Source organism: Stegostoma tigrinum, chromosome 3 (assembly GCF_030684315.1).
Source record: "Stegostoma tigrinum isolate sSteTig4 chromosome 3, sSteTig4.hap1, whole genome shotgun sequence".
Classification (NCBI taxonomy): domain Eukaryota; kingdom Metazoa; phylum Chordata; class Chondrichthyes; order Orectolobiformes; family Stegostomatidae; genus Stegostoma; species Stegostoma tigrinum.
Window position 1 is genome coordinate 35,147,452 of NC_081356.1, and position 27,401 is coordinate 35,174,852.

Consider the following 27,401-nt stretch of genomic DNA (forward strand, 5'->3'; position numbering starts at 1 on the left):
CATTTGGTATCCTGAACTAGCGCGGCTACCGTACGAGGCTGGGGTGGGCTGAATGAAGTGTGGTTTGACCTGGTCGGTGTCCGGTTATCCGTTTGGAACGTACTGTGGCAATCGCTGAGTTCCAAGTAATTGTCCGGACGTTCGATTGTATTGTTGCAGCGTTCCAGCTCCTGTTGTCCGTGTCCCGTGGCCATGTATATTCTCAGGAGTGCGTTGAACAGAAGCTATGCAGCAGCTCCAAGGTCTCTGTCCTACCCTAGTAGCATGGGACAGCAGGTAAGGAAAACGGAACAACTGAAACAAAGGATTTATTTTCAGTAAGGGGTTCGAGTCCCTGGTTATTTTGACCTCGAGACTTAAATTGGCTTAATAGAAAACTTTGCCTTCGGAATTTCGTATAATATTGACGTGCTTTCCCGAGGCAGGCGAAACGTTTCCCTTTAAAATTGGGGTAGATGATTTGTGAAATGGACAGAATTATTTGTAGGCTCAGTAAAAGTTACTCCAAGTTGCATGTAGTGAAGCACGTCAGCAATGGTGCTGGAGCTGTGAAACCAGACCAGTCTCACTGGAATGTAGGCCCTTGGTAGGGGAGTGTGTCAGAAGAATACCTTGCACACAAAAGACACTACCGTCAGGACCATTGAGTTGTGATCAACTGATCGAAACTTATGAGGCAAACTGGCTTTTCAGTTGCAGATACTATTGGATCAAAATATGATGCAAAATATCTCTCATAATTTTTAACATGGCACCGATGTTGAAAGAATTTAAAGTTTTAGACGGATGGAAAGTTGATTGCGTCAGCTTTAAAGAGAACTGGTAATTTGAAATGGAAAAGTATAACAATTGAGCAAATTAAAGTAAATAAAACCTGTATGATTAAACAAAACAAAAAGAAAGAACTGCAGATGCTGGAAATCGGAAACAAAATCAGAAAGTGCTGGAAAGCCTCAGCAGATCTGGCAGCATCTGTGGAGAGAAAGAGTTAACATTTCAGGTCTGCTGACCCTTCTGTCCTGAAGAACTGTACACTGGACCCAAATTATTAATTCTGCTTTCTCTCCACAGACAATGCCAGACCTGCTGAGTTTTTCTAGCAGTTTCTTTAGCCTATTTTCTCATAGCAACTTGAACTGGGCCCCCTGATTCAGGGATAGGGATGCTACCAGAAGTACTTTGTAACCAGTGGAAGAGAAGTTGCTGGTGCAGTAGTAATGACACTGGACTAATAATCCAGCACCCAGGCTAATCATCTGGGAATACAAGTTCAAATCCCATCACAGGAGCTGATGGAATTTATATTTGAAAAATAGAACATTAAATAAACTTTCAGTAGTGACAGCCATAACCATTGTCACCTGCTGTGATTAGGCAGAGAAATCTCTTTCTTTATTTTGGCATGGAGTTCAACAATATGGTTGAATCTTAATTGTCTTCTCAAATGGCGTACCAAGCTATTTATTTCAGGGACATAATTTTTTTTAATTTGTTCTTTTGGAGCTGGGTGTTGCTCACGAAACCAGCATTTGATGCTTTGGAAAAGGTCACAGTGAGTTGTCATCTTGAACTTCTATAGGCCTTGGCATGTAAGGACACTCAATGCTGTTAAGAAGGGAGTTTAAGGATTTTGTCCCAGCAACAATAAGGAAATGCTGATGATAGTTTCAACCCAGAATGCCTTGCAGCTTGGAGGGGAATTTGCAGGCAGTGGTGTTCCAATACATCTGCCTTTGTCCATTTAGATAGATGTCCTATTTTGACAACCTGCGGTCACAGATTTGGAAGGTGCTGTTGGAGGAACTTCAGTGAGTTACTGCAGTACATCTTTAAGTTGTATATGTCTTTAATCGTTGTAGTGGATCATGAGAGAGGCTGTCCTTTTGGTCAGGATCAACAGAGACTGATGGACGCTAGGCTTTTGGTAACAGAGATAATGGGAACTGCAGATGCTGGAGATTCCAAGATAATAAAATGTGAGGCTGGATGAACACAGCAGGCCAAGCAGCATCTCAGGAGCACAAAAGCTGACGTTTCGGGCCTAGACCCTTCATCAGAGGTCTTGGCCCGAAACGTCAGCTTTTGTGCTCCTGAGATGCTGCTTGGCCTGCTGTGTTCATCCAGCCTCACATTTTATTATTAGGCTTTTGGTAACCACTGGTTCTGAAGGCATATTAGTTATCTTTGCATCAACACAAAGATAGGTGAGAAACCGTGTGTGGGGGACGTGTTGAAGGAGCAGACGGATATGGACGGGTTGAATAAGCAGTTAGAGGCCTGGCAGATAAGAATATAATGTGGGAACAGTTTTCATTTGACAGGAGGAGTTGAATTTAGATATATACTTGTGATGCCAAGGCATTCAAGGCCATGGGCCAAGTGCTGGAAAATGGGCTTAGGATGGTTAGGTCATTGCTTTTGATTGGTGCAGACTGAGTAGACCAAAGGGCCTTTTTCTGTGGTGTCGACCTTTCTGACTCTAAACAATCTTCTATTTACATAGCAAGGTTTAATGTAATCGCCAGTAAGGAGGGGTACGTCAACGCGAGTGTTTTGAAGTTTTAAGTTCTTCTTCCATCGGCTTATATCTTTGACCAGTTAAAATGTAGTGATCTGTTTCTACCAGCAGCAATTGATACCCATTTCAAAGATTTCTTGGGTGAAAACAAATTTATTATCTGCTAGTATTGAGGAATAATATTCAAGATGCAATACAAAGCACAGAGCCTCTGAAATCATGAGGGCCCTCATGGTCAGCTACATGCTCACATTTGCACATAACAATGTTAAAAAGGAATAGTGTCCAGTATGAAAGGTTTAAAAAAAATACAATTTAGAATCCTTAGGGTATCTTTAAATCGCAAGGTTTTAACCTGTGACCATGATGGGTTAGTTGATGTATAGTATCATTGGTAACAGTGAAAGTTGCCATTATCTTTGAGTCTTTTTTGTATCCCGATTGTTTCTTTTTTGTCTCTCTAATCAATATTTTTTACTGGTTGTGTTTTCTTCTTGAGACAGACAGAATCCCCAGTCTATGTTCACTGCTGTATCCTTAGTTTCATTCCTGTGTATGCCAAACACAGCTCTTTGGAATACATGCTTGAATGTCTACTCCATCTTATCTTGGTGAGGTTGCATCTCCCAACACCAACCATTTTCCAACATGTATAAGTCAAAATAGAATGTGAATGCCTTCTCATATTTCTTCAGGTGGACTGCTATTTTCATTTCTTCAGACGATATAGAACATAGAACAATGCAGCGCACAACAGGCCCTTCGGCCCTCGATGTTGTGCCGACCTGTGAACTAATCTAAGCCCCTCCCCCTACACTATCCCATCATTATCCATATGCTTATCCAAGGACTGTTTAAATGCCCCTAATGTGGCTGAGTTCATTACATTGGCAGGCAGGGCGTTGCACACCCTTACCACTCTGAGTAAAGAACCTGCCTGTGACATCTGTCTTAAATCTATCACCCCTCAATTTGTAGCTATGCCCCCTTGTACAAGCTGAAGACCATCATCCTTGGAAAAAGACTCTCACTGTCGACCCTATCTAATCCTCCGATCATCTTGTATGTCTCTATTAAATCCCCTCTTATCCTCCTTCTCTCCAATGAGAACAGACCCAAGTCCCTCAGCCTTTCTTCATAGGGCCTGCACTCCAGAGCAGGCAACATCCTGGTAATTCTCCTCTGCACCTTTTCCAATGCTTCCACATCCTTCCTGTAATGGGGCGACCAGAACTGCACGCAATATTCCAAATGAGGCCGCGCTAGCGTTTTGTACAGTTGCGGCATGACATCACGGCTCCGGAACTCAATCCCTCTGCCAATAAAACCTACAACACCGTAAGCCTTCTTAACAGCACTATCAACCAGGGTGGCAACTTTCAGGGATCTATGCACATGGACACCAAGATCCCTCCGCAAATCTACACTACCAAGAATCTTTCCATTGACCCGGTATTCTGCCTTCCTGTTATTCCTTCCAAAGTGAATCACCTCACGTTTATCCATATTAAACTCCATTTGCCACCTTTCGGCCCAATTCTGCAGTTTATCCAAGTCTCCCTGCAACCTGCAACATTCTTCCACACTGTCCACCCCTCCACCGACTTTAGTGTCATCTGCAAACTTACTAACCTATCCACCAATGCCTGCGTCCAAGTCATTTATAAAAGTGATAAACAGCAGTGGTCCCAAAACAGATCCTTGAGGCACACCACTAGTAATCGGACTCCAGGGTGAATATTTTCCATCAACCACCACTCGTTGCCTTCTTACAGAAAGCTGGTTTCTAATCCAAACTGCTAAATCTCCCTCAATCCCATTCCTCTGTATTTTCTCCAATAGCCTACCATGTGGAACCTTATCAAAGGCTTTACTGAAGTCCATGTACACCACGTCAACTGCCCCACCCTCATCCACATGCTTGGTCAACTTCTTAAAAAACTCAATGAGGTTTGTGAGACACGACCTGCCCTTGGCGAATCCATGCTGACTATCTCCAACCAAATTGTTGCTTGCTAGATGATTATGAATCCTATCTCTTACAATCCTTTCCAAAATTTTTCCTACAACAGACGTAAGGTTCACAGGTCTATAATTACCTGGGTCATCCCTACTGCCCTTCTTGAACAAGGGCACAATATTTGCAATCCTCCAGTCCACTTCTACTAAACCTGTAGACAATGAGGACTTAAAGATCAAGGCTAAAGGATCCGCCACCTCCTCGCTAGCTTCCCAGACAATTGTCGGAAAAATCCCATCTGGCCCAGGGGATTTATCTACCTTCATGCCTTGAAGTGATAACACCTCCTCCTTACTAACCTTAATGCTTTCAATTCTAGTAGCCCGTAACTCAGTCATCCCCTCTACAATATTCTCCTGTTCCTCAGTGAAAACAGATGAGAAATAATCATTTAGCACCTCTCCAATCTCCACAGGGTCCACACACAACTTCCCACTTCTGTCTTTGACTAGCCCTATTCCTACCCTAGTCACCCTCTTATTCCTCACATATCTATAGAAAGCTTTAGGGTTCTCCTTTATTGTACCTGCCAATGTCTACTCATGTCCCCTCCTCGCTCTTCTTAACTCTCTCTTTAAATCCTTCCTAGCTAATCTGTAACTCTCCATCGCCTCATCTGAACCATCTCGTCTCTTTGTCACATAAGCCCCCATCTTCCGCTTAACAAGGGGTACAATTTCTTTAGTAAACCACGGTTCCCTTACCTTATCACTTCCTCCCTGCCTGACAGGGACATACTTATCAAGGGCACGCAATATCTGTTCCTTAAACCAGCCCCGGATTTCGATTGTCCCCATCCCCTGCATTTTGCTAACCCATTCTATGCCTCCTAAGTCTTGCCTAATCACAATATAATTGCCCTTCCCCCATGTATAACTCTTGCCCTGTGGCATGTCCCTATCACTTTCCATTGCTAAAGTAAACATAACGGAATTATGGTCACTCTCTCCAAAGTGCTCACGAACCACTAAATCAAACACCTGGCCTGGTTCATTATCAAGTACCAGATCCAGTGTGGCCTCCACTCTTGTCGGCCCTTCGACATACTGAGTCAGGAAACCCTCCTGCACACATTGGACAAAAACTGATCCATCCGACGTACTAGAGTTATAGCATTTCCAGTCAATGTTAGGGAAGCTAAAGTCTCCCAGAATGACCACGCTGTTCTTTTCACTCCTGCCCAAAATAGTTTTGCCAATCCTCTCCTCCATACCACACCACTTCTAATTTCTCTTAAGCAGGTTTTTGTAACATCTGCAGGCTGACCTTGGTTTCTTTTACTCAACAGTAGCTCTCCATACAGCGGTGCTCTCGGGTTCCAATTGACCTTCATTCTGTCCGACCCAGTGTCATTGAGTTTTCAGGAGTATGCCTCAGTACTTCATGGGTTAAGATTTTGAGATTTATAATCTGGCTTTGCCAGCAAAAGCTGAAGAAACAGTGAAGAGCGTGCATGTGGGTTTGAAGTAAATGGCAGGTACCAGCTGTCAGTGGACAACCATTCTCGAAGTGGGGCTCCTTGATAAGGAACTAAATGCCTGACAAGCAGAATTTCCCTCTGGAGCCTTCAGGCAAAAAAAAACACCTAGCTTCCTTTTGGCTTCCAAAATGGTGACTGCTACGTCTGCTGCTGGTCAAATACCAGTGGGGTACGATGAGACATTAATTGCTCACTTTATGACCTCGATTGGAAATGCTGCAGGAAGCCTGTCCATCTTGGATTTAATCAGGGCTGAGGAGGGAAGTCACTGGGTCCCCAACTTGTACATGATATTATATCAAGAAAGTCTGAAGGCCTCCACTGCCTTCTAGCTAAGAGAAAGCTACCAGCCAAAAAATCCTGTGGGAGAAATGAAATAATTCTTCTCATCTCTATCGTAAAAGGGATACCTCTTATTCTTAAACCGCGTCTTCTCTTTCTAGTCTTCTCTAAGATCAGTCAGTTTCCTTTTCGTCTTGCAGATGTATTAGCATGATTAGATCTCGGGCTTCCTCCAGTTCTGCCCATAGTGTATTTCTACTATTGTCCATTTTTGCTTCATATTTTCAGCAATTGGTTGGCTCTTTTTATAAGTAACTAATATAACCTGATTTCAATAAAAATATGGTTGCTTTAACTTGGACGTCTTTCTTGTAGTATTCAGTTTTTCTTTACTACTTTAAGCATGCCAGCGCTTGCTTACGTGTGGCTTATTTGAGCAGCATCTTCTCACAAGACTAAAGCTCAGCAAAGATATTAAATTGAAAATAGATAGAAACCTTGCACTCAACTCATTTCTGTCCATCTCTTCTGTGTTCAGCTTTTTGGGATTAGCTCTAAGCAAGAGAAAAATGAACACATGCATGCTAAAACTGAATAAGAGAACAATTAAAGAGTTTTGAGACTCTGGTTGCAGCCCAATTGTAATTTTAACACATTAAAAGGCAAGTCTTGAGATTGAAAATCTACAGTACAATATTCATCAAAATCACTACACAAAGTCCAAAATGTAATTTGTTATACAATGGTCTCATTGATCCTAGAAATTTCCAAAAAGCTTAGTCAATGAAATAAAAGTTTTTTTGGAGGCAAAAACCAAAATCTATATTGATTCCAATTAATTTCCTCTTGATTTATAGAGAAACTAAGAGGCTTATTGAGTTTTAATAATAATTGCAAATAAAATATAAATCTTGCAATTACAGATGAAACAGCTTCACACAAGTAGAATTAACATTTCTTGCTGTTGTTCTTCTTTCAGCTTTCAACTGGCTTTTTCAGGTATGCTCTAAGACCAGTCAGTCTCTTTTTCATCTTGCAGATTTATTAGCATCAGTAGTCATCTTTCTGCCCCCTTGAAAGAGTTGACCCGGGAAGGTCTACTATATATCAGCTATCATATTGCTTGCTACGAAATCTCAATCTAGCTATTGTTATACCCAATTCTGCAAGAGTTAAGGGCAGTTTTTCTTCAGGTGATGAGAAATCCTTTTAGTTTTATGAAAATATGGATCAGCGCTATTTATAACGGAATTTGGAAAGGGCGTGGCTGGGGTTTATTGGTATGCAGGCGAGACAGTCCACTTATACCTGACAACACTTGCAATGACATCCTATGACCTCCAACCTCTTATGCATAGTCAAACAGCTATTTATGTTAATTTCTGCTTGGCTGCCTCTTATCACTTTAAGGATACCTAGCATTTGGCCACTTTTTTACAAACAATTTAGCCCATTAAAGTCCCTGGTTTTAAAGCAACGATTATATTATCGTGACATTAACACTACACTTAACATCGAAGCTTCATTGTCCAGAGTCCTATCATGTGATCTCATACAACACTACTCTCATTTACGTATTTGCAATTTACCCTTTACACCACACCTTCTCCCAAGTCTCTAACACTTTATTTACACCTTCCTGCCTCCCAGTTGGAGGTACTTCCCCCTAGCCGCCCTTCCAAAAATCAGTCCGTAACTCGCAGAAATATGTGTTGTAGTGATTTCAGGCTTTCCAATCTAGTTTTCAACTGTTTTCTTAATTTTCAGTTGAAGCCTGTAGTGTTTTGTCATGCTTTTTGCAAGTTTGGTTTTGCTGCTTCTCCTGCAAAGAGGAGACAGTGTTTGTAATTGTTTTCTCTCGTGACAATTGTTTTCATCCCTACTGATGTTACCATTGGACAAGTCACGTCCCAAAATAATATCTGGCTTGATCATATTCTTTTTTATTAACCTGGTGGCCTTTTGTTGAAACATAAACACATTTAACATTAAAACAGGACATTGTTATACAAAAGAAAAATAAAACTAATCCATATGTAACACAGTTTAAAAGATTTCAAATACCAATGGAAGAAAAGGTGGATTGGCCATGCTAAATTGCCTGTAGTGTTCAGGCTATTGATTATAGGGGGATGGGTCTGTGTGGGATGCTTCAAGGGGCTGTGTGGACTTGTTGGGCCGAAGGGCTTGTTTCCACACTGCGGGGAATCTAATCAAAAAAAAATCCCATCAGTTCTCCGATACCATCACTTTTACAGTTAATCAAAATCCAGGGAAATTATCCTGTCGCATGAAATCCTCAGGTTGACTAAAGTGATTATTTTCAGTTTTGGACCTGTAAGCTGCAAAGCCTTTTCTCTTCACCACTGTACAACTGAGAGGAGTAGACTTCCTCAATCCTTTAATAACCTGCAGAATTCTGATCAGGTACTCCTGGTCTGGAATTTGCAAAACAATGCTCTTTGTGCTTTCTTGACCACTGTGTAGATGTCCTTGCACTTCATTGACCCATAAACTGCAAGTCTATCATTTTTCCCCAGTGTGACCTTGAATAAAGTCACTTTTTTGTTTCCTCACCTCAGCCTGTCTGGCCAGTTGTGTGGACTTTGATAGCATTAAAGAATCCAATAACATCTCGTCAAACACTTTGTCCACACGGTGATCCCAAATTAAGTTGCCATTCAGGGTTCCATGTTGATAACTTTCAGCTGATCAATGTCAATAACTTATGAACAAATATACACTCTTGTCCTCGCCTTTGAGCATATCAGTTGAATTTCACCCTTACAGTAAATGGATTTCTTCTAAGGCTGCGAAGGTTATCAAAAGCTGACAAATGGAGATATTATGACACTGTTTTCTTGTTAGTGGCCTACATCAATAATGTGTCATTTGCACTACACCGATAGCTTCAAGAGTAATAGTGACTTGTTCTGTGTGGGGTTATTCTGCTAATCTGGATGCAGCTGTGTATCTGGTAAACCTTCACTGCCACTAACCTGCTTGATTTCAGCCCTTTCACAAGTTCAAAGCACTCTGATATGGTTATTGAGGTTGTTTTTCGCTTCTCTTGTCATTTCCACTTGTTCGCAGGCATTTTATTTCCTGTCTTTTTTTCCACTCCCTGGGCATTTTTACCTTCTCTGGGCTTTGCCCTGTGTCAATTTTAATGCCTTAATTAACCACTTACATTATAGCAATTGGGGATGGGCAGCAAATTCTCGCCTTGTCAGTGACACCCACATCTCAGCAAAGAAGGAAGAAAATGTGGTCACTCTGGTAATGCAAAACAATAGCCAATGTACTTAAGGTCCCAGAAATGATGACAAATCCTATTTTGTGGCAAAACTGTCAGTATTCACAGTCGTTACCCCTTTTGAAACTTACAAATGCTGTTAAATGTGGCAATAGAGTACTCACTTAAGTGATTAAACTTTCTTTTTCCCATTTTACAACGCAGCACCTCTGTTAAAACATCCTAAGGAAAGCTTTGTAATTTGAAACATATTTATATTTTAACAACCCAATAAACTAAAATTACAGAAAAACATCTTTGGCCGTGGAAACATGTTATATTTGTGTGATGTTAAATTTTTCCACTGTCCATAGTTTGGCATAAATGGGCGAGTGGTTAGCACTCCTGCTTCTCGGCACCAGGGATCCAGGTTCACTTCCAGCCTCGGATGGCTGTCTCTGTGGAGTTTGCACATTCTCCCCGTGTCTGTGTGGGATTCCTCCGGGTGCTCTGTCTCCCTCCCACGGTCCATAGATGTACAGGTTAGGTGGATTGGCTCATCGTGTTCGATGGGTTAACCAAGGGAAATGCAGTGACAGGATAGGGGGTTGGGCTGGTGTGAACTCGATGGGCCTAATGGCCTGCTTCCATACTGTATGGATTCTGTTCTCTAATTCAAGGTGAGGTGATGGCCTATTTGTTTTATCGCTGGACTGTTAATCCAGAGACCTAGACATTGTTCTGGGGACCTGGTTTGAATCTCGGCTTGGCCAGATGGTGGAATTTGAATTCAATTTAAAAAAAAATGTGGAATTCAGAGTCTAATGATGACAATGAATCCATTGCTGATTGTTGGACAAACCCATCTTGTTCACTAATGCCCATGAGGGAAGGAAGCTACCATCCTCACCAAGTCTGGACTATGTGTGGCTCCAGACCCACTGCAGTGTGGTAGACTCTTATCTGCCCTCTGGGCAATAAATGCTGGCCTAACCAGAGATGCCCACATCCCATGAATGAATTAACAAAAAGAAAAATTCCAGTTATTTATTTTGCTCCATATAAAATAAAATTAAAACTGAATGAGCCAAAGGGTTGTACAGCACGGAAACAGACCTGTGGTCTACTTGTCTGTGCTGATCAGATATCCTAAATTAATCCAGTCCCATTTGTCAGCATTTGGCTAATATCCCTCTAAACCCTTCCTATTCATATACCCATCCAGATGCCTTTTAAATGTTGTAATTATACCAGCCTGCACTATTTCCTCTGGCCGCTCGTTCCAGGCACACACCACCCTCTGCATGAGAAAGTTGCCCCTTAGGTTCCTTTTTAAAACTTTCCTCTCTCACCTTAAACTTGCACCCTCTAGTTTTGGACTCCCACACCCTGGGGAAAAGACCTTGCCTATTTGCCCTATCCATGCCCCTCATGATTATACAAACCTCTGTAAGGCCACCCTCGGCCTCCGACGCTCCAGTGAAAATAGCCACAGTCTATTTAGCCTCTCTCCACAGCTCAAACCCTGTAACCCTGGCAACATCCTTGTAGATCTTTCCTGAACCCGATCATGTTCCACAACATCCTTCCTGTAGCAGGGCGATCAGAATTGCATGCAGTAATCCAATAATGGCCTAACCAATGTCCTGTACAGTCGCAATATAACTTCCCAACTCCAATACTCAATACACTGCCCAATAAAGACAAGCATACCAAACACCACCTTCACTATCCTGTCTACCTGTGATTCCACTTTCAGGGAACTATGAACTTAGACTTCAAGGTCTCTTTGTTCAGCAACACTCCACAGGACCTTACCATTAAGTGAATAAGTCCTGCCCTGAATTGCCTTCCCAAAATGCAGCACCTCACATTCATCTAAATTAAACCCTCTCTGCCACTTCTCAGCCCATTGGCCCATCTGATCAAGATCCCATTTTACTCTGAAGTAACCTCCTTTGCAGTCTATGACACCTCCAATTTTGGTGTCATCTTCAAACTTATTAACCACACCTCCAATGTTCACATCCAAATCATTTCTATAAAATGACGAAAAGCAGTGGACCCTGCACAGATCCTTGTGGCACGCCACTGTTCACCAGCCTCCGGTCTGAAAAGCAACCCTCCACCACCACCATCTGTCTTCTACGTGGGACCCAGTTCTGTATCCAAATGGCGAGTTCTCCTTGAATTTCATGTGATCCAACCTTGCTAACCAGCCTCCCATGAGGAACCTTGTCAAATGCCTTATTGAAGACCATACAGATCACGTCCACTGCGCTGTCCTTGTCAATCCTCTATGTTACTTTAGAACATTCAATTAAGTTAATGAGATGTGATTTCCCATGCAGAAAGCCATGTTGACTGAGGTATACATTTTACTACTTATTTTGTAATTACAGAGAATTCTTCAATAATCGTGTCTGTTTTTGGGTTGCATACTTATCAGGACACTGGATAACTCCCCTACTTTTGGAAACAGTGCCATAGGACCTTGTGGAGCAATTTTTACTATCATATTGGAAAATAGCACATCCAGTGGTGTGGAATTCCCTGAGTACCACAGGAGAGTGTCAATCTGGATTACTTTCTTGAGGAGTGCTACCAACTGAGGCACAGATGATAATTCATGGACGTAGGATACATAAAGTGAATTGACTTTTTTTTCCTTTGTTCATTCATGGGATGGGGGCATAGCTGGCTAGGCAGTACTTATTGCCCATCCCTAATTGCCCAGAAAGCAGCTAAGAGTCAACCACACTTCTGTGGGTTTGGAGTCACATGTAGACCAGACCAGGTAAGGATGGCAGTTTCCTTCCCTAGAGGGCAATAGTGAAGCAAATGGATTTTTCCCGACAATGGATTCATGGTCATCATTAGATTCTTAACTCCAGATATTCTATTGAACTTAGATCCCACCATCTGCTATGGCAGGATTCAGACCTGGGTCCCCAGAACGTCATCTGGGTCTCTGAATTAACAGGTCAGCGGCAATATCACTAGGCCATCACCTCCCCACCTCTGTAGTATATAGAGCAGTGGCAGTACATTGGGACGCCTTCAGCCCATGTGCCCATGCTAGCTGTCTGCAGAAACAGCTTCGCTTATTTTGGGATTTACGCTCAGATACTCAGGTCTGTGTATTTCTACACCAATTTTAAAGTAGTTTCCTTTATTTTCTGTAGCTTGACCTTGTTCTTCAAATCAAACTCTGCCACTTCATGCTTTGTGTTTAATTTCATCTGCCCCTTGAGTGCTCCCTGGTGGTTTATCACTATGCTTTCCACAGATCAGAATATTATTAAAGTTTTGTATCATCTGCAAAGTTTGGAATTAGGCCTTGTACACCTAAGCCTAAGGCCATTGATTTTCTTGATACATACTAAATTAATGTTCCTGTTTCAACCCCTAGGGCACCCCACTGTATACCTTTCTCCAGTTCAGAAAGTAACAAATGGTTGTTTTCTATATTCTGTTACTCAGCCAGTTTCTATCTATGCTGTCACTTTGGGTTTTATTCTAATAGCTTTAGTTCTCCTGATAGGTTCGTGGCTGTTCAGTTAAAAACATTTTGGAAGCTTATATTCACTATAAAACCACATTGCTTTTGTTGGCCATCCTTTATTTTATCAGAAAAACTCAAATCGAGTTATTTAAAAACTACGTAATGTTTTAGCAACTCTCTGTTAATTAAACTACACTTCTCTCACTGGGGCAAAATCCTAGAATTCCCACTGCCACGGCACTCTGTGCCTAGACCACAGGAATTGCAGCAGGTTTCTAAAGAGTCATAAGTTCAATTATTTGAACTTGTCAGGCTGCCATATGCTTCACTGTAATATCATACAAAGGCATTAGTAGTATAGTATCGTGGATTATTCAGGAAATTTGTCAAAACTGGCAATCCTTAAATGCTAAGCCAGCAACACCAGTGCAAGAACCCAGATTCTCCAATAATAAAAATATAATGTCATGTACTCAGTTACGGTATCATAATTGGGATGGAGATGAAATTGTATTTCTGAACAACTTTGGTGTGTAACAATCCTATGGCTTTAAGAGGAGTATTTTGTCCTTTTTTTTTGAAGAGAGGTTTAGAGTCAGAGGTGTCGAGTTGTCTCTATAAATCCGGTAACGTATACAGCTTTGAGAACTTGTGTGTTTTTGAAAGTTAGAACAGTAGAAGCAGCCTGAAGGAGTGGAGCCAGGCTCGGTCAAAACCAGGGTTTTAGTTTAGATTTCAGGCTGTTGTGGTTTTTGAAGTTGGTTGTAGAAGCTGCCATACATCTCTTTAGACTACAGCAAAAAGTGTGAACCCTTTCTCTCTCTGGCAGAATTTTCTCTTCATATTCTTTACTCCTGGACTGGCGAAACATCATATGTGAGACAATCTGTATTTTACTGAATTCGCCTTTGACAAAGGTGTGTTTATGGAATGTTACTATATTGGAGCAGTTGCTATTTAGTAGTTAAACAATCTACTTTTCTGTTAAATTTTCTAATCGAGTTAAAATCATAACAACTCTTTTTTTTATTGGTATTTTATTTGGGTGTAAGAGTAAAATGTGTTTTGCCTAAAGCCGAATTCTGTGACAAATCAAATTACATCTAGAATACAGCACCTTTACACTTGCCTTTAAACAAGTTAAAAGTTAGGTTCTAGGCTATCTGCCTCATATATTTGAATGAGGTTTGGTCTAGTCCATAACAATATTGATTGAATAGTCATTGTTAATTGTCAAGACTGAATCTCAAACTTTAGTGTTTCCCTGGCGTTGCCTTTTTGATAAAACGTGCACTAAATCAGCAGCATGAGCTGACTTGATTGACTAATAACTATGAAATCATCTACGCATACCCTTTTGAGCTACATCTGCTTATTAAAACTAAGAATAGAATATATCTTCTGCAAAGCTGCACACAAATGATATAAAGTGTCCGTTTTTAAAAAATGCATTCGTGGAGTGTGGACATCAGTGGCTGGCCAGCATTTGTTGCTGTCCCAAGTTGCCCTTGAGAAAGTGATGGTGAGCTGCCTTTTTGAATTGCTGCAGTCCATGTGCTGGAGGTAGACCCAAAATTTGGTTAGGAAGAGAATTCCAGGAATTTGACCCAGCAACAGTGAAGGGACAATAATATATTTCCAAGTCAGGATGGTGACTGGCTTGAAGGGGAACTTGCAAGTGGTGGTGTTCCCATGAATCTACTGTCCTTTTCCTTCTAGATGGAAGTGGTCGTTGGTTTGGAAAGTGCTGTCTGAGGATCTGTGGTGAATTTCTGCAGTGCATCTTGTAGATGGTGCACACTGCTGCTACTGAGTGTTAGTGGTGGAGGGAGTGATGTAGTGCCAGTCAAGCATGCTGCTTTATCCTGGATGGCATAAAGTTTTTTTTAAATAGAGGTATTAAGGTACTGTGAAGCTGAATTGACTTAAAGGCCCTTTCGGAGCAGTACACTTGTGTGTGTGTGCGCATGTTGGAGATATCATGATGTAAGTCAGCTGTATGTATATTACACAGTTCAGCATGAGTGTTGCTTCATGTACAGATGGAAGGCACATTTCCTGCCCTAATGGGCACTAGTGAGCCAGGTCGGTTTTTATGACAATTGATGATGGTTTCACATTCAATTGCAGATTTTATTCATTGAGTTTAATTCCATCAGCTGCCATGGTTAGTTTGGGTCTCTGGGAAATTAGTCTAGCAACGTTACCACTTCACCACCATCTCCTGTTTTAATGGATAGGAAGCTAATGTGACGTGAAGGTCTGTTGCAGAAAATAAAATGGGATTTATCCATGTTGATGTTCAATCTTCTGTTCTCTCTCTCTCTTCCAGAGATCAATAGGTACTTCCAGAGGCAGCAATCAGCTCAGCGGCACTTTTTATGAATTTCGCAGTTACGTCATACAGCCGGGGAAGGTGGCTGACTTTATGAAGCTTACAAGTGATAATATTCACCTACGTACTGCCCAATCTGAACTAGTTGGGTACTGGTCAGTGGGAATTGGGTGTCTGAATGAAGTCTTTCATATTTGGAAATATGGTAGGAAAAGAATACCAAAGATATTCTTATTCAAATAGCCTGTTTTACTCTCTACTCAGGAGGAGAAATGGCCCTAAGAGAGCAATGGCAGAATGCATTGTTGTGTAGAATGTCGCAGGAAATGGGCACACGTGTTTCCCAGCCTTCCACTCTGCTGAGGCCTTATCCTGAAGGTGTTAATAGGGAACTCTGGCATTCTGTTCTTCATGGGCATGTCAGAGGGACTTTAATGTCTTTTCTGAAAAACAGCATCTCAAGATCATGAACTACAGTGCTACCTTGGTGCGCTTTCTTGAATGTCACTCTTTTTGTGCTGAATCCCTGGTATAATTTATCACCCCAAGAGCCCTGTTATTCAGAGACCAGCGTGCAACCCAATCACGGCTAATGCTGAAACAGAATTGGTGCAGCTGGCTTGAGGGACAGAGTGGTTTATTCCTGTTCTTGTCTTCCAAGTCATTTAGTAGTAAATAGTTTGGAAATACATTGCAATGCCTATTTCTCGAGTCAAAAATGGTGTTTTCAGGAGCCACACCACCGTTTACATGGGTCTGCAAATTAGGAGCTGGGGGAGTAAGCATATGTGTGTCTGCTGCACTTTGTTTAGATCACTTTATGGTTGTCATATTTAATGTGATTATTTGTAATATTTAATATACAGACCCCTCCACTTGCAGTGTCTAAGGCTTGTACTATTAACACACATGAATGCTGGACTATTTCAGATCATCTTTTCCTTAGGCAGTTACAAGGAGCGATCAGCAGTCCGAGAAGCCCTGGCAAACAATAAAGACTGGCAACAAAATTATATCTCAAAAATGCTGCCGATGCTGCTCAGTCAGACCAGTGAGATTGTCTACATGGTGCCCTGGGCGGAGTTGGGCAAACCACCGAAAAAAGGCAAGCATAATCATCTAACTTCTGTCTTTACCCGTCCGTGCTGTTCCATTCGCAGTGTTGAAGGTTGGCACCCAACAATGCAACCACTTCCACCAGAAAGTTCATTTGGATCTCCAGCCTTTTTTTTGTAAAATGCCAACAGTCAATGAGACAGCTAGCAATTAAAATCGTGTATTTGAACAGTCGATATCAACAAATGGTAATTGATCAAAGGTTGGAAATAAAGCAGTATGAAGTATCTGTCTCGTGTCTCAAGTTGATTATAGTGATCATTTTGTTTGTGCAAACGTGATTATATGAATTTAAGATGTTGTACACAGCGACTTTCGAGAAAAACGAAACTGTATATTCTTTGCACTATTTGTTTATGTGGCTCGGTGTAATGTGTTTTCCAAGAACTACAAGTACCATTGTGTGGATTATTGTAATATCCAAATGCATTACAGCAAACCTTCACTGTAGGTTATGGTTGTAATTCTGAAAACTATGACTTTGAGTAAAACTCTAAGACATTTGTAGGTTCCCATAGGAATTATTGCTAAAATTAGATTCGGATTCGTTTGAACATTTCCCGATCAGAAAATAAATACAATCACAGGTCAAAATACTGTGTCAAAAATTTGTAGCACTGTGTATTCCTACTTTAAATAACTTGCAAAATGAAATCACTAAAGGGAAATGCAATGCAATGTCAGTAGATCCTTTTCAATTCAGCGGGTCACCATCTAGTGGCAAAGGTTGATCAATGCAGGCAGCAACTAATCTCTACCACTAGATGGTGCCCAGAATTTCTGTGCAAGATCACGATGGAAGCCAGGAACGAGGTGCGTAGCTGAAGGACAATTTCATTGCTAAAGATGGGAACGCAGAGGAGGTTTTGGCAGCACAGGAGGAGGGATTGAAGGTAAAGGAAGGAACAAGGTGGGAATCCTCGTGAATAGGGTTGCCACAGTATGTGAATAACGGTGGAAGTTTGTGGTAAACCATATTAAAGTTAAACTGACAATGCTAAACAGATATATTTACACTATTTTGATAACAGTGTTGAAGTGTAACAACGTTAAATAGTTCTGTGTTAAACTGAAACTAGCTGTATTCATATACAGATGTAATACTTGATTCTACAAAATAGCTCTTATTCACTTTGCACATTCTTCCAGTGTCTGCATGGGTTTTCTCCGGGTGCTCCAGTTTCCTCCCACAGTCCAAAGATGTGCGGATTAGGTGGATTGGCTGTGCTAAATTGCCCATGATGTGCAGGCTAGGTGAAATAGCCATGGGTTCTACAGGGTTACAGGGATAATGTAGAGAGCGTGGGTCTGGATGGGATGCTCTTAGTAGGGTCAGTGTGGATTCGATGGGTCGAATGGCCCACTTCCACACTGTCGGGATTCTGTGATTCTGTTCATATTAGAACACGATCCACCATAACTCAGCTTTGGTTTATTGTCTGTGTCACCTCACTTTATGCTGAAACCAATAGACCATTGCCAACCAACCATTGTGGTTGTCAACTTGTATGATGTACAGCGGAGTTTCCTTTTGAATCAGCAGCGTCAGATAAAGCATGTTGTGATACCCCTTGTATAACCAGTGAGTCAGATCTTGATGCTTACTTGAATTCTATGTCCAAGCTTATCTCCAAGTTAGTTTTATCTGCTTCCATGATCTGGGTGTAAGCTAGGTCAGCACTTATTGTCCATCCTTAAATACCCTTGGGAAGTTGGTAGTGAACTAGCTTTAAATTGTTGCAGTCTTTGGAGTGTAGAGCCACTCAGTTCTGATCAGGAAAGGAGTTCCAGCATTTGACCCAGCGACACTGAAGGAATGATGATTATAGTTCTGAGTCAGGATATTTAGTGGCTTGGCCGGGGTGGGGGGGGGGGAGGGGTTTGGATTTTGTCAGCAGTGTTTTTCCTATGTATCTGCTGCCCTTGTCCTTGTTCTTATAGATTAAGATCATTGGCTTGGAAGATGCTATTGGAGGAGCCTTGGTGAGTTATGCTGGTGCGTACTGTGGATAGCACATACTCTTGCCATAGTGGTGAAGAGTGTGAATAGTCGATAGGGTGCCAGTCTAGTGGGCTGCTTTGTCCTGGATGGCATCAAACTGCAAGTGTTGTTTGAACTGCACTCATCCAGGCAAATAGAAAATATTCCATCCCTGACCTGACTTGAGCTTTGTAGATGGTAGGCAGGCATTTGGAGGCTAGGAATTCCACACCTTGGACCTGCTGTTGTAGCCACAGTATATATATGGCTGGTTCAGTTTTTACTGGTCAACAATAACTCACAAGTTATAGATGGGAGTGGATTTGGAAATGGCAGTGTCATTGATTGTCAAGGGGAAATAATGTGATTCTCTCTTGTTGGAGGTGGTCACTGCCTGGGTCTTGTATGATCTGGAATACCAGCTATTAAACTCTTATTTTTCTTACATCTGTGTAATACAATTGTTCTTAATTAGACAAGATTTTATTTGATAAACTGAACTCTTGACACATGCATCAGCATCAGTGTACATTGTTTGGTTTTCTTGGATTTCAAACTAAGGTTCTACAAAGGATATGCCTTTCATTGGTGAGTGCTGATAATGTATGATTCTCCATCAATATCTCACTGTAACCTAATTAGAGTCTTGTAAAAGTTCAGCATCATCTTGATCAGACATTTTAATTGTCTAGATACGGACCCAAGGTTGTTTTTGTAATCCTTTGTAGAAAAGAGCACGTACACACATTGTTCTGGTATTTTGTTTCTGTGCCCTAAATTTCTCTGTAAATACGTTGTTTGCACTTATTAAATGGCTTCCTTTCTCTTTTTTAATGTACCTAATTCCAAATAGGCATATATGAGCTGGTCACTTATCAAATGGTACCAGGTGGACCTGTTGTATGGGGGAAAGCCTTCCAGAAAGCAGTCAGTGCGCACAGCAATGTGGGCTATTGCACACTAATTGGGGTATTCCACAGTGAGTTTGGCCAGCTCAACAAAGGTAAGACCTAAGTTTTAAGCTTAAGACTATTATCTGTAATGGAGTAATTCTGCATAATTATTCATTTTGAAAGTGATTTATTTGATATATGTTCGTGTATTCCCAAATATTAGGTCCATCATTTCTGTCATACGTACTTTATGTAATACTTAATGTTTTCAATGTGAGATTTCGCTGAAACCAAGATTCATCTGAGTGTAATTGAGTCAGACCCGGACTTTCACAGGCAAGGCAAAGAGGTGACTCTGAGTACCAAATTATTCAATGTTTAACATTGCGCTGCACTCTAACACTCTGAGCGCAAGATCAAGCTCTGAAGTTCAGCAGCAATTTCGATTAACCCTCTGGTACAGCAAAACACTGTCTAAACATGGTTTAGTGAGGGAAAGGCATTTGGAAGAAAGATGCGATGGAAGGGAGGTTTTTGAGGAGGCTGTTATGAGTGGTTGAAGAGAAATACCAAGATCTTGGAAAGGGTGGTTAAAGGCTTTACCATCAGTGGGATTTTAATGTTAATGAAATAACTTGTATTGAAGTAGAAAGGCATGGAAGTTGACACTCTATCAGAATTAATTGCCTATGGTGTTAAAGCAGCACAAAACTAGCAGCTTCAAGGTTCTTCTGTTCTGTTTGAACAGCAGAGCAGAGCCAGGACTGTGTTCCTTGCAGGAGCTTTTTTCTTTTACTATTTAGAAAGGGTTAAGGTAACTCAACAGGGGTGTGGGAAGCAAGAGACCATATTTGAATGTAATGTCTGAATGCGCACAGGATTTGGAGAGACTGACTACTGGAATAGAGAAAAGTAAATTAGTAAGTGGAGTCTGAGTTGCATAGAAAGTAATGAAATCTAAATCAGGATTATGCTGCATTAATGTGAATGCACAGGGTTAATAAGATCGGGACATTACAACCACAGATTGCCAGTTGGGATTATGATGTGATGATAATGAACATCTGACATGAGGAAAAGCAAGTTAGATTATTAAGTATCCCTGATTACAATGTGTTCTGACAATACAGGATAGGAAAAAAATGGAGTGGATTGTCACTTTTGGTGAAGGAGATCATTGTAGTACTGGAGAAAGTGGATGTTTCAGAGGGTTCAACGAGTAAAAAGCTTGCAATTACATTGCTTGGTATAGTATAAATTCTTCAGCTAGTGGGAAGACTATAGAGGAACAAATCTGCATGTCAGAGCAATCCTAGTGATAACCTACAGATTGGTAGTGTTAGGGGCAATGAGAGACCAGCGTTCCTAGATTAAGTTCAAGAGAATTTCAGACCGGATTATGTGTCCAGTCCAACAAAAGAAACATTGGGAAATATGTGGACTGGGTGAAGTGAGAACAGAATCGGTTAATGGGTACTTTTCAGATTGGAAGAAAGTTTGGAAAGAAGTTCCTAGGAACCAGTATTGGTATCCTTGCTTTTCTTGACATATAAGAATGATGTATATCATGATACACTGGGGACTATTTCAATGTGTACTGATTTTCTAAAGTTTGGGCGAATTATAAACTAAAGAGAACATCGTATACCCTTCAAAAGGGTATTGACAAGTTGGTAGAATGAGTGGATAAGTGGTGCATGAAATTCCATGTGGGAAAAGTCTGAGGTGACACATTTATTTTTAATACAAAGAAAATGGGGAGAAAGCAAGAGAGTATAAAATATAATGTATTATTCTAAAGGGTGAGCAGGAGCATAAAGATCTGGGTGTGTATGTAACATGTCATTAAAGATGGTAGGACAGGTGGAGACAGCTGTTAATAAAACATACAGTATTCTAAGTTTCATTAATAGAGTATAAACTATGAGGGCAGAAGAGTTATAATGAATTTGTAGAGGAGACCAGTTAAGCATCATCTGGAGTATTGTGTACCATTGTGAACACCACACTATAGAAAGGATGTGAATGCATTGGAGAAAGTGCAGAACTGGTTTATTGAGAAATTTCAGTTCTGACAATAGATTGGAGAAGTTGATAATGTTTTCCTTTTGAAAGGAAATTTGATGGAAGCTTACAAAATCATGAAATCTGAACAGAGTAAATGGGGATGAACTGTTCCTGCTCATAATAGGATGGAGAACCAGGCAATGCAGTTTTAAAGCGTTTTGCAAGAGAAGCAAATGTGAAGTTAAATAAACTAAATCACAGAGCTGGCGGTTTGGGTTCGGAGTGCATGCTACATGGAAGTGTGGTGGAAATAGGTTCAATCAAAGCATTGAGGAGGATATTAGATGATTTGGTGATTATTTAAGTAATGTGCAGGACTACGGTGTGAAGGCAGGTGATTGGCAATAAGTTAGAATGCTCCGAACTGGCGCAGACTGGGCTCAATGGCCTCCTTTGCATTATAACAGTTCTGATTGTCTGATCACGCCCTGGACCCAGATCCGTGTGGGAACATCAGTATCCTAGCAAGTTGTGCATTACAGTAAGCACAAAAGTAGCTGTTTCAGGAAGCATTGTGTTCTGCAATTGAACTCTACCTGTAGAAGGCTGATTTTAGAATGTTGATCTTGCTTGTGACAGGTCCTTGCAACTGATGATGAAGGAAGTTGAATGCCACCAGATTGTATGCACATGAAAGATAAGTCTGATAAATAATATTACAGCTCACTTATGTAATGCGCTGTAATTAGAGCCCCAGTATTTCCAGTATTACTAAACGTTACTTTCCCTTTTTTAGAAAAAGGCCACTCTGTGCTCCTGAGATGCTGCTTGGCCTGCTGTGTTCATCCAGCCTCACATTTTATTATCTTGGATTCTCCAGCATCTGCAGTTCCCATTCACTCTGAACCATACCCCAGTTTACTTGACTTTTACACCAAAGTTGATTTGAGAGCACAGACCACAATTCTATAACGAAAGATAATTCTTATTTATTACAACTAATGAGGTGTTTGTGCAGGTATACGGTTGTAAACCATTGGTGTGTAACATTGAGGTGCTAAAACTTTAACCTGTTTATAAACTTCTAGTTACACAGACACAGATGAACAGGGAAAATAAGATTATTGGTGAAGATAAAAAAAAAATCTGGAAAATCAGCTCAGTGGTTCTTGTTTCCCAATTCTGATGTTGAGATGATCTTCCTTCAGCTAGCTAGGCCCTAGATGTTCAGAATGTTCAAAGAGGCAAAGAGTCTTGTAGATTGTGTCTGACTTATCAATTTAATGGTCACAATTTATAGTAACTGCTGCAGGAAAGGTAACCATTTTTCCTCAAGTTTAAACTGAGTTATTCTACTGTGGAGAATAGGCAGTTACTGCTGGGTAATACAACAGCACATACTTCAAGATAACAAGGTGTGGAGCTGGATGAACGCAGCAGGCCGAGCAGGAAAGCTGACATTTCGGGCCTAGACTCTTCATCAGAGATCTGATGGAAATCAGCTTTTCTGATGAAGGGTCTAGGCCTGAAACATCAGCTTTCCTGCTCCTAAGATGCTGCTTGGCCTGCTGTGTTCATACAGCTCCACACCTTGTTATCTCTGATTCTTCAGCATCTGCAGTTCGTATTATCTCTAGCACATACTTCAGTGTCTTTCTCACTGCACGTCTGTAACTTGTAACTTGTTTCCACTTCAAACCTGCTGAGTTAACGGAGAGCCAAAACACCTTTGTTTGTAAACAATTCCTTGGCTGCTGATGGTCTGCACGTGGCAGGAATGCATAGCCACAAAAATAGAGTGCACAACAGGTCTTGAATTCCTGACTCTGAAGGTAAGTAGCCATCCTGGTAAATGCCTCCTTTCAAAACAGTTTTTTTTTCTCCTTGCAGTGCACAGATTTTAAAAACAAAAATTTAAAAAATCTCATACCATAACTTTGAATAGACATTTCAAACACTACCCATAGTCCCTCAGCACCCAATGTTAGCTCAGTTTCAAATTCTCTTCTTCAGTACTTGTACCGCTTCATCACCTGGACAGGAAGTTGTTCTAATTTGCTGCTGTGCTTTCACAGTCCATGTCCTCTGGTGGCACGAAGATGGGGATCATCGAGCGTCCGGAAGGCACAGGTCACATGAAGATGTTAGAGTGGTGGCAGCAGGTAAGGCCTTTTTATGAGAATATGGGAATGGATTGCTTGCTGAGTCTGGTCATTTCAGTTACATGCTTTTAAAGTTGTCTTTATTTATGGGGGCTTCTCATGGTGTGGTATGCTTCTGGTAGAGTTGATTTTTTTTAAAAAAATTAATTCCGGGATATTGATGCTGCTGGCTGGGCTAGCATTTATTGCCCATCCCTAATTGCCCTTGTGAAAATCTTGGTGAGTTGCATTCTTGAACCACTGCAGTGCATTTGGTGTAGGTATGCTTATAGTGGTCTTTGGGCTGGAGTTCCAGGCTTTTCGACCAAGCAAGACTTGAGGGATGGCAATATGTTTCTCAGTCATGATGGTGAGCGTCTTGCAGATGTTGTGCTGCCATATTTCTGCTGCCGCTGTCTTCCTAGAGGGAAGTGGTCATGAGTTTGGAAGATACGTTCTAAGGACCCTTGGTGAATTTCTCCATTGCGCCTTTTAGTAGTTCACACTGCTGCTCCCGAGCATCAGTGGTGGAGGGAGTGAATGGTTGCCAGTCCGTTTCCAGCCATTTGTCTGCTTTGGGCTGGGTGGCGTCAGGCTTCTTGAGTACTGTTAGAGCTGCACCCATCCAGAAAAATGGGGAGTGTTCCATCAGATTCCCAAGTTGTATACTGCAGGTGGTGGATAAGCATTGGGGAGTCAGGAGGTGAGTTGCTACAGGATTACTAGCCTTTGACTTGCTCTTATAGTCACCTTTATTTATATTGCTAGTCCATTCATTTTCTGGACAGTAGGATCTTGATAGAGGCGATTCTTGTTAGAGACAATCATGACTATCTGTCAGTTGTGTGATGTGAATGTGACTTGCCACAAGTCAGACCGAGCCTGTGTCTTGTATCATGCACTTCCTTGGTATAGGAGGTCACGATTTTTGCGAATCGTTGTGCAGTTCATTAGTGAACATCGCCACTTCTGCCCTGATGAGAGAAAGTCATTTGAAGCAGCTAAAGATGGTTAAGCCCCAGAAACTCCCCTGAGGAGATCCGGTGACATTTTGGAGTTGAGATGACTGACTTCCAACATCTACAGCTCCTTTTGTGTGACATGATTCCAACTAGCAGAGCATTTTCCCCACTTCATAATGATTCCAGTTTTGCTATCTCTCTTTGATGTCCCACTCTGTCACATGTGGCCTTGATGTCAAGAATAGTCACATTCCCGCCTGGAATTCAGCTCTTTAGTCCATGTTTGAACCAAACTCTGTTTTAAAAGAAAAAGCCAGGAGCCGAGTGGCCCTGGCAGAACCCAAACAGAGCATCAATCAGCCGCTGTCCCCTTTTCTGGTATGAATTTACGCAGCCTACTTGGTCTGATGTCTTCGAGGAAAACCACTGGGTGGTTGGTTTTAAGGGAGGCTGTCATCTAAAGCAAGATGGTGTAAAATGCATAAGTTCTATGGTGGATGTTGTAGCGAATGAGAGAGACTTGAGAGAACAAACAAAGGCATCTCTGAAGCGCTGCTGTTGCAGGTTGCATTTATCAGAACAGCTATAAGGGAAACAAAGGAATTTGGATCTCCCACTTGCGTCCACTGTTTTCAACCCCAACTCCTCTTACCAGGTGAAACAGCGAGTCATATGCCCTTCTTTCAATCTAGTCTGCTGTATTGTCTGCTCACAATGTGGTCAACACTGCACTCTGGGCACCCATTTGCAGACTGAGAGTGTGCTTTGCGGAACCCCCACCAATCTGTCCACATGTGTTTGCAGTGATCACTTGATATGTTAAATAGACTTTAATAACCCTGTGTGAGCCCTTGATAATAAGGTTCTGTACAAAATTCCTTAAGCTTTCGGGTTCCCAGTGAAATTACTTCTTGTCACGTGTTGGTGCAAATATCTGTGTTACAGCTCATAAAGTTACAGTTGCCACACACACACACTTCTGGAGCCAGTGGGACTTGACCACAGACCACCTGGCTCAGATGTGGAGACACTACCACAGTGTCACAAGAGTCTGTCAGTTATCTCTATACATTAATAGTGAAAAACAGAAAAGCAGGTCCACTTTCAGATATGTAAAACAATTTTTTTCTGTCTCCTGATGTAATAATTGTTTCAGCACAAGCATTTTAATGGTGTCTGCTTGACGCACAATGTACATCATATTGGACCAATGTTGTAACATTCTGTGATATGTTTTTGATGTTACAGGACACTACTGCACTTTTTCTTTTGTTTTTGTTTTACAGTGAGGGATAGTGCCTCATACCTGGTGACACAGACTAACAAGCTTCTACTTCCAACTTCATATTCACCTCTGAAATGATTCCATACACTAAACACTGGTGGTTGTGCTTTCTTTGAATGGTGCCTGTCATACAAGTGATCCCTTTGAAATCAAGCCTCGCTGCGTTGTGATAATGGTCACTGACCAGAGCTAATTTTATTTTGTACACTTTAATGGCTGAATTGCTTGGAATAAAACATTAATCACAAATCTGTTGTGTGATGTTAAATCTTGGAATTTATCACAATGATGCATATTTTTGTGCTTTGTTTCCATTTTTTCATGAGTTTGATTACTTAACACAGGGACAGTAATGTATTAATCAGCCAGTGTATTTGAGATGGTGGTAAGATTTGAGTGTTTCCAGTTGACCAGCGTGGTCACCCATGAAACTTATTCCTCCAGCACAATGTAATAAGTGGAAGATAAATTATGTGTTCAGAAACTGTGTGCAGTGTGTCAGAGTTTGAAACATTTATGTCTCCAGGCCTGATTGATGAACGTATCACCCAGTCACTCAGTTCTGGTCACCACTTAGCATTGTGTGATTTTGTATCCTACCATAAGTAAATTGTGCAATATAAAACATTTTGGAAATTGTGCTCTTTTAGGCTTAATGTTACTTCATAAATAGTGACAAACATTCTTGATAATCTCCCTGAATCAACTTTGTTTTTCTTTTAAAGTAATTTTTGTATGCTCTAGAATTGGCTAACTTCAGTTGGTGACATATTATAACATGTGCATAGCTCACAGATCAGCCATAATGCCATTGAAATGGGCTTCAGGAGCTAAACAGTCTCTTGCTGTGCCTGTGCTCCCAAAATAGGTTGTGATGAGATGAACGACCTAACACTTGAAAGATAAAAAAGACAGCGCACTACCTGTAATTTTACACTTACAGGTTTATTTGGCAATTATTCAGAGATTTCATGAAAATAGACAAAAGTAAGAAATAGAGACAAAAATAGAAATTGATGGAAAAGCTCAGCAAGTCTGGCAGCTTCGGTGGATCCATCTTCTCTCCAGATGTGCAGCCAGACCCGCTAGATTTTTCCATCCATTTCTATTTTTGTCTCTGATTTACAGCATCTGCTGTTCTTTTTTTTAAGTAAGTAGTACTTTGACACGCAAGCAAATTTCAATTTCAGGAGAAAAGGAACTGAGTGGTATGTTTTTCTAAGAACAAGAGTATAGATTAAAGTGTGTGAATGAGGAATACCTTACCATGTATTACTGAATTTTAGAGCATTTTTTTAAGCAAAGTTTGTAGCTGGAAAACTCAATGTTGTCATGCTGGATTCTTCTCTTCTGCTATGGTACAAACTGTTCTGCAGATTTGTGTTTTCCATCTAATGTATTATTTTAATTACACACAATACACTTCATTAAGATATGCCCTGTCTAAGGGTTAGGGCTCTATACTTGCTGATGTGACTGAAAGATTACGTGGCAGAGTAAGTTTGACTGACAGTAATGGACTCACTGTGACTAACTAATAGATTAACTGTTGGTAAAAGTCATTTAAACTAATAATGATAACAATTAATTTGAAAATGGCTGTATGAGTAACAATAGCACGTGTTGAAGCCTAGTATTGCA

At 41.0% G+C, this 27,401-nt stretch overlaps 1 protein-coding gene across 2 annotated transcripts; it reads left to right on the forward strand.

Annotated features, from left to right (window-relative positions):
- Positions 1-26,009, forward strand: nipsnap3a (nipsnap homolog 3A (C. elegans)). 2 transcript variants are annotated; one of them, XM_048527142.2, is made up of 6 exons: positions 1-276; positions 15,373-15,456; positions 16,306-16,480; positions 19,326-19,475; positions 23,448-23,534; positions 25,762-26,009. In XM_048527142.2, the coding sequence occupies exons 1-6, from the start codon at positions 193-195 to the stop codon at positions 25,836-25,838; spliced, it is 657 nt and encodes a 218-aa protein (XP_048383099.1). In that variant the 5' UTR covers positions 1-192; the 3' UTR covers positions 25,839-26,009. The 2 variants fall into 2 exon arrangements, with proteins under 2 accessions (XP_048383099.1, XP_048383098.1); XM_048527141.2 differs by having other exon boundaries at positions 2-276; positions 15,373-15,580; positions 16,322-16,480.
- Positions 26,010-27,401: the final 1,392 nt, after the last annotated feature.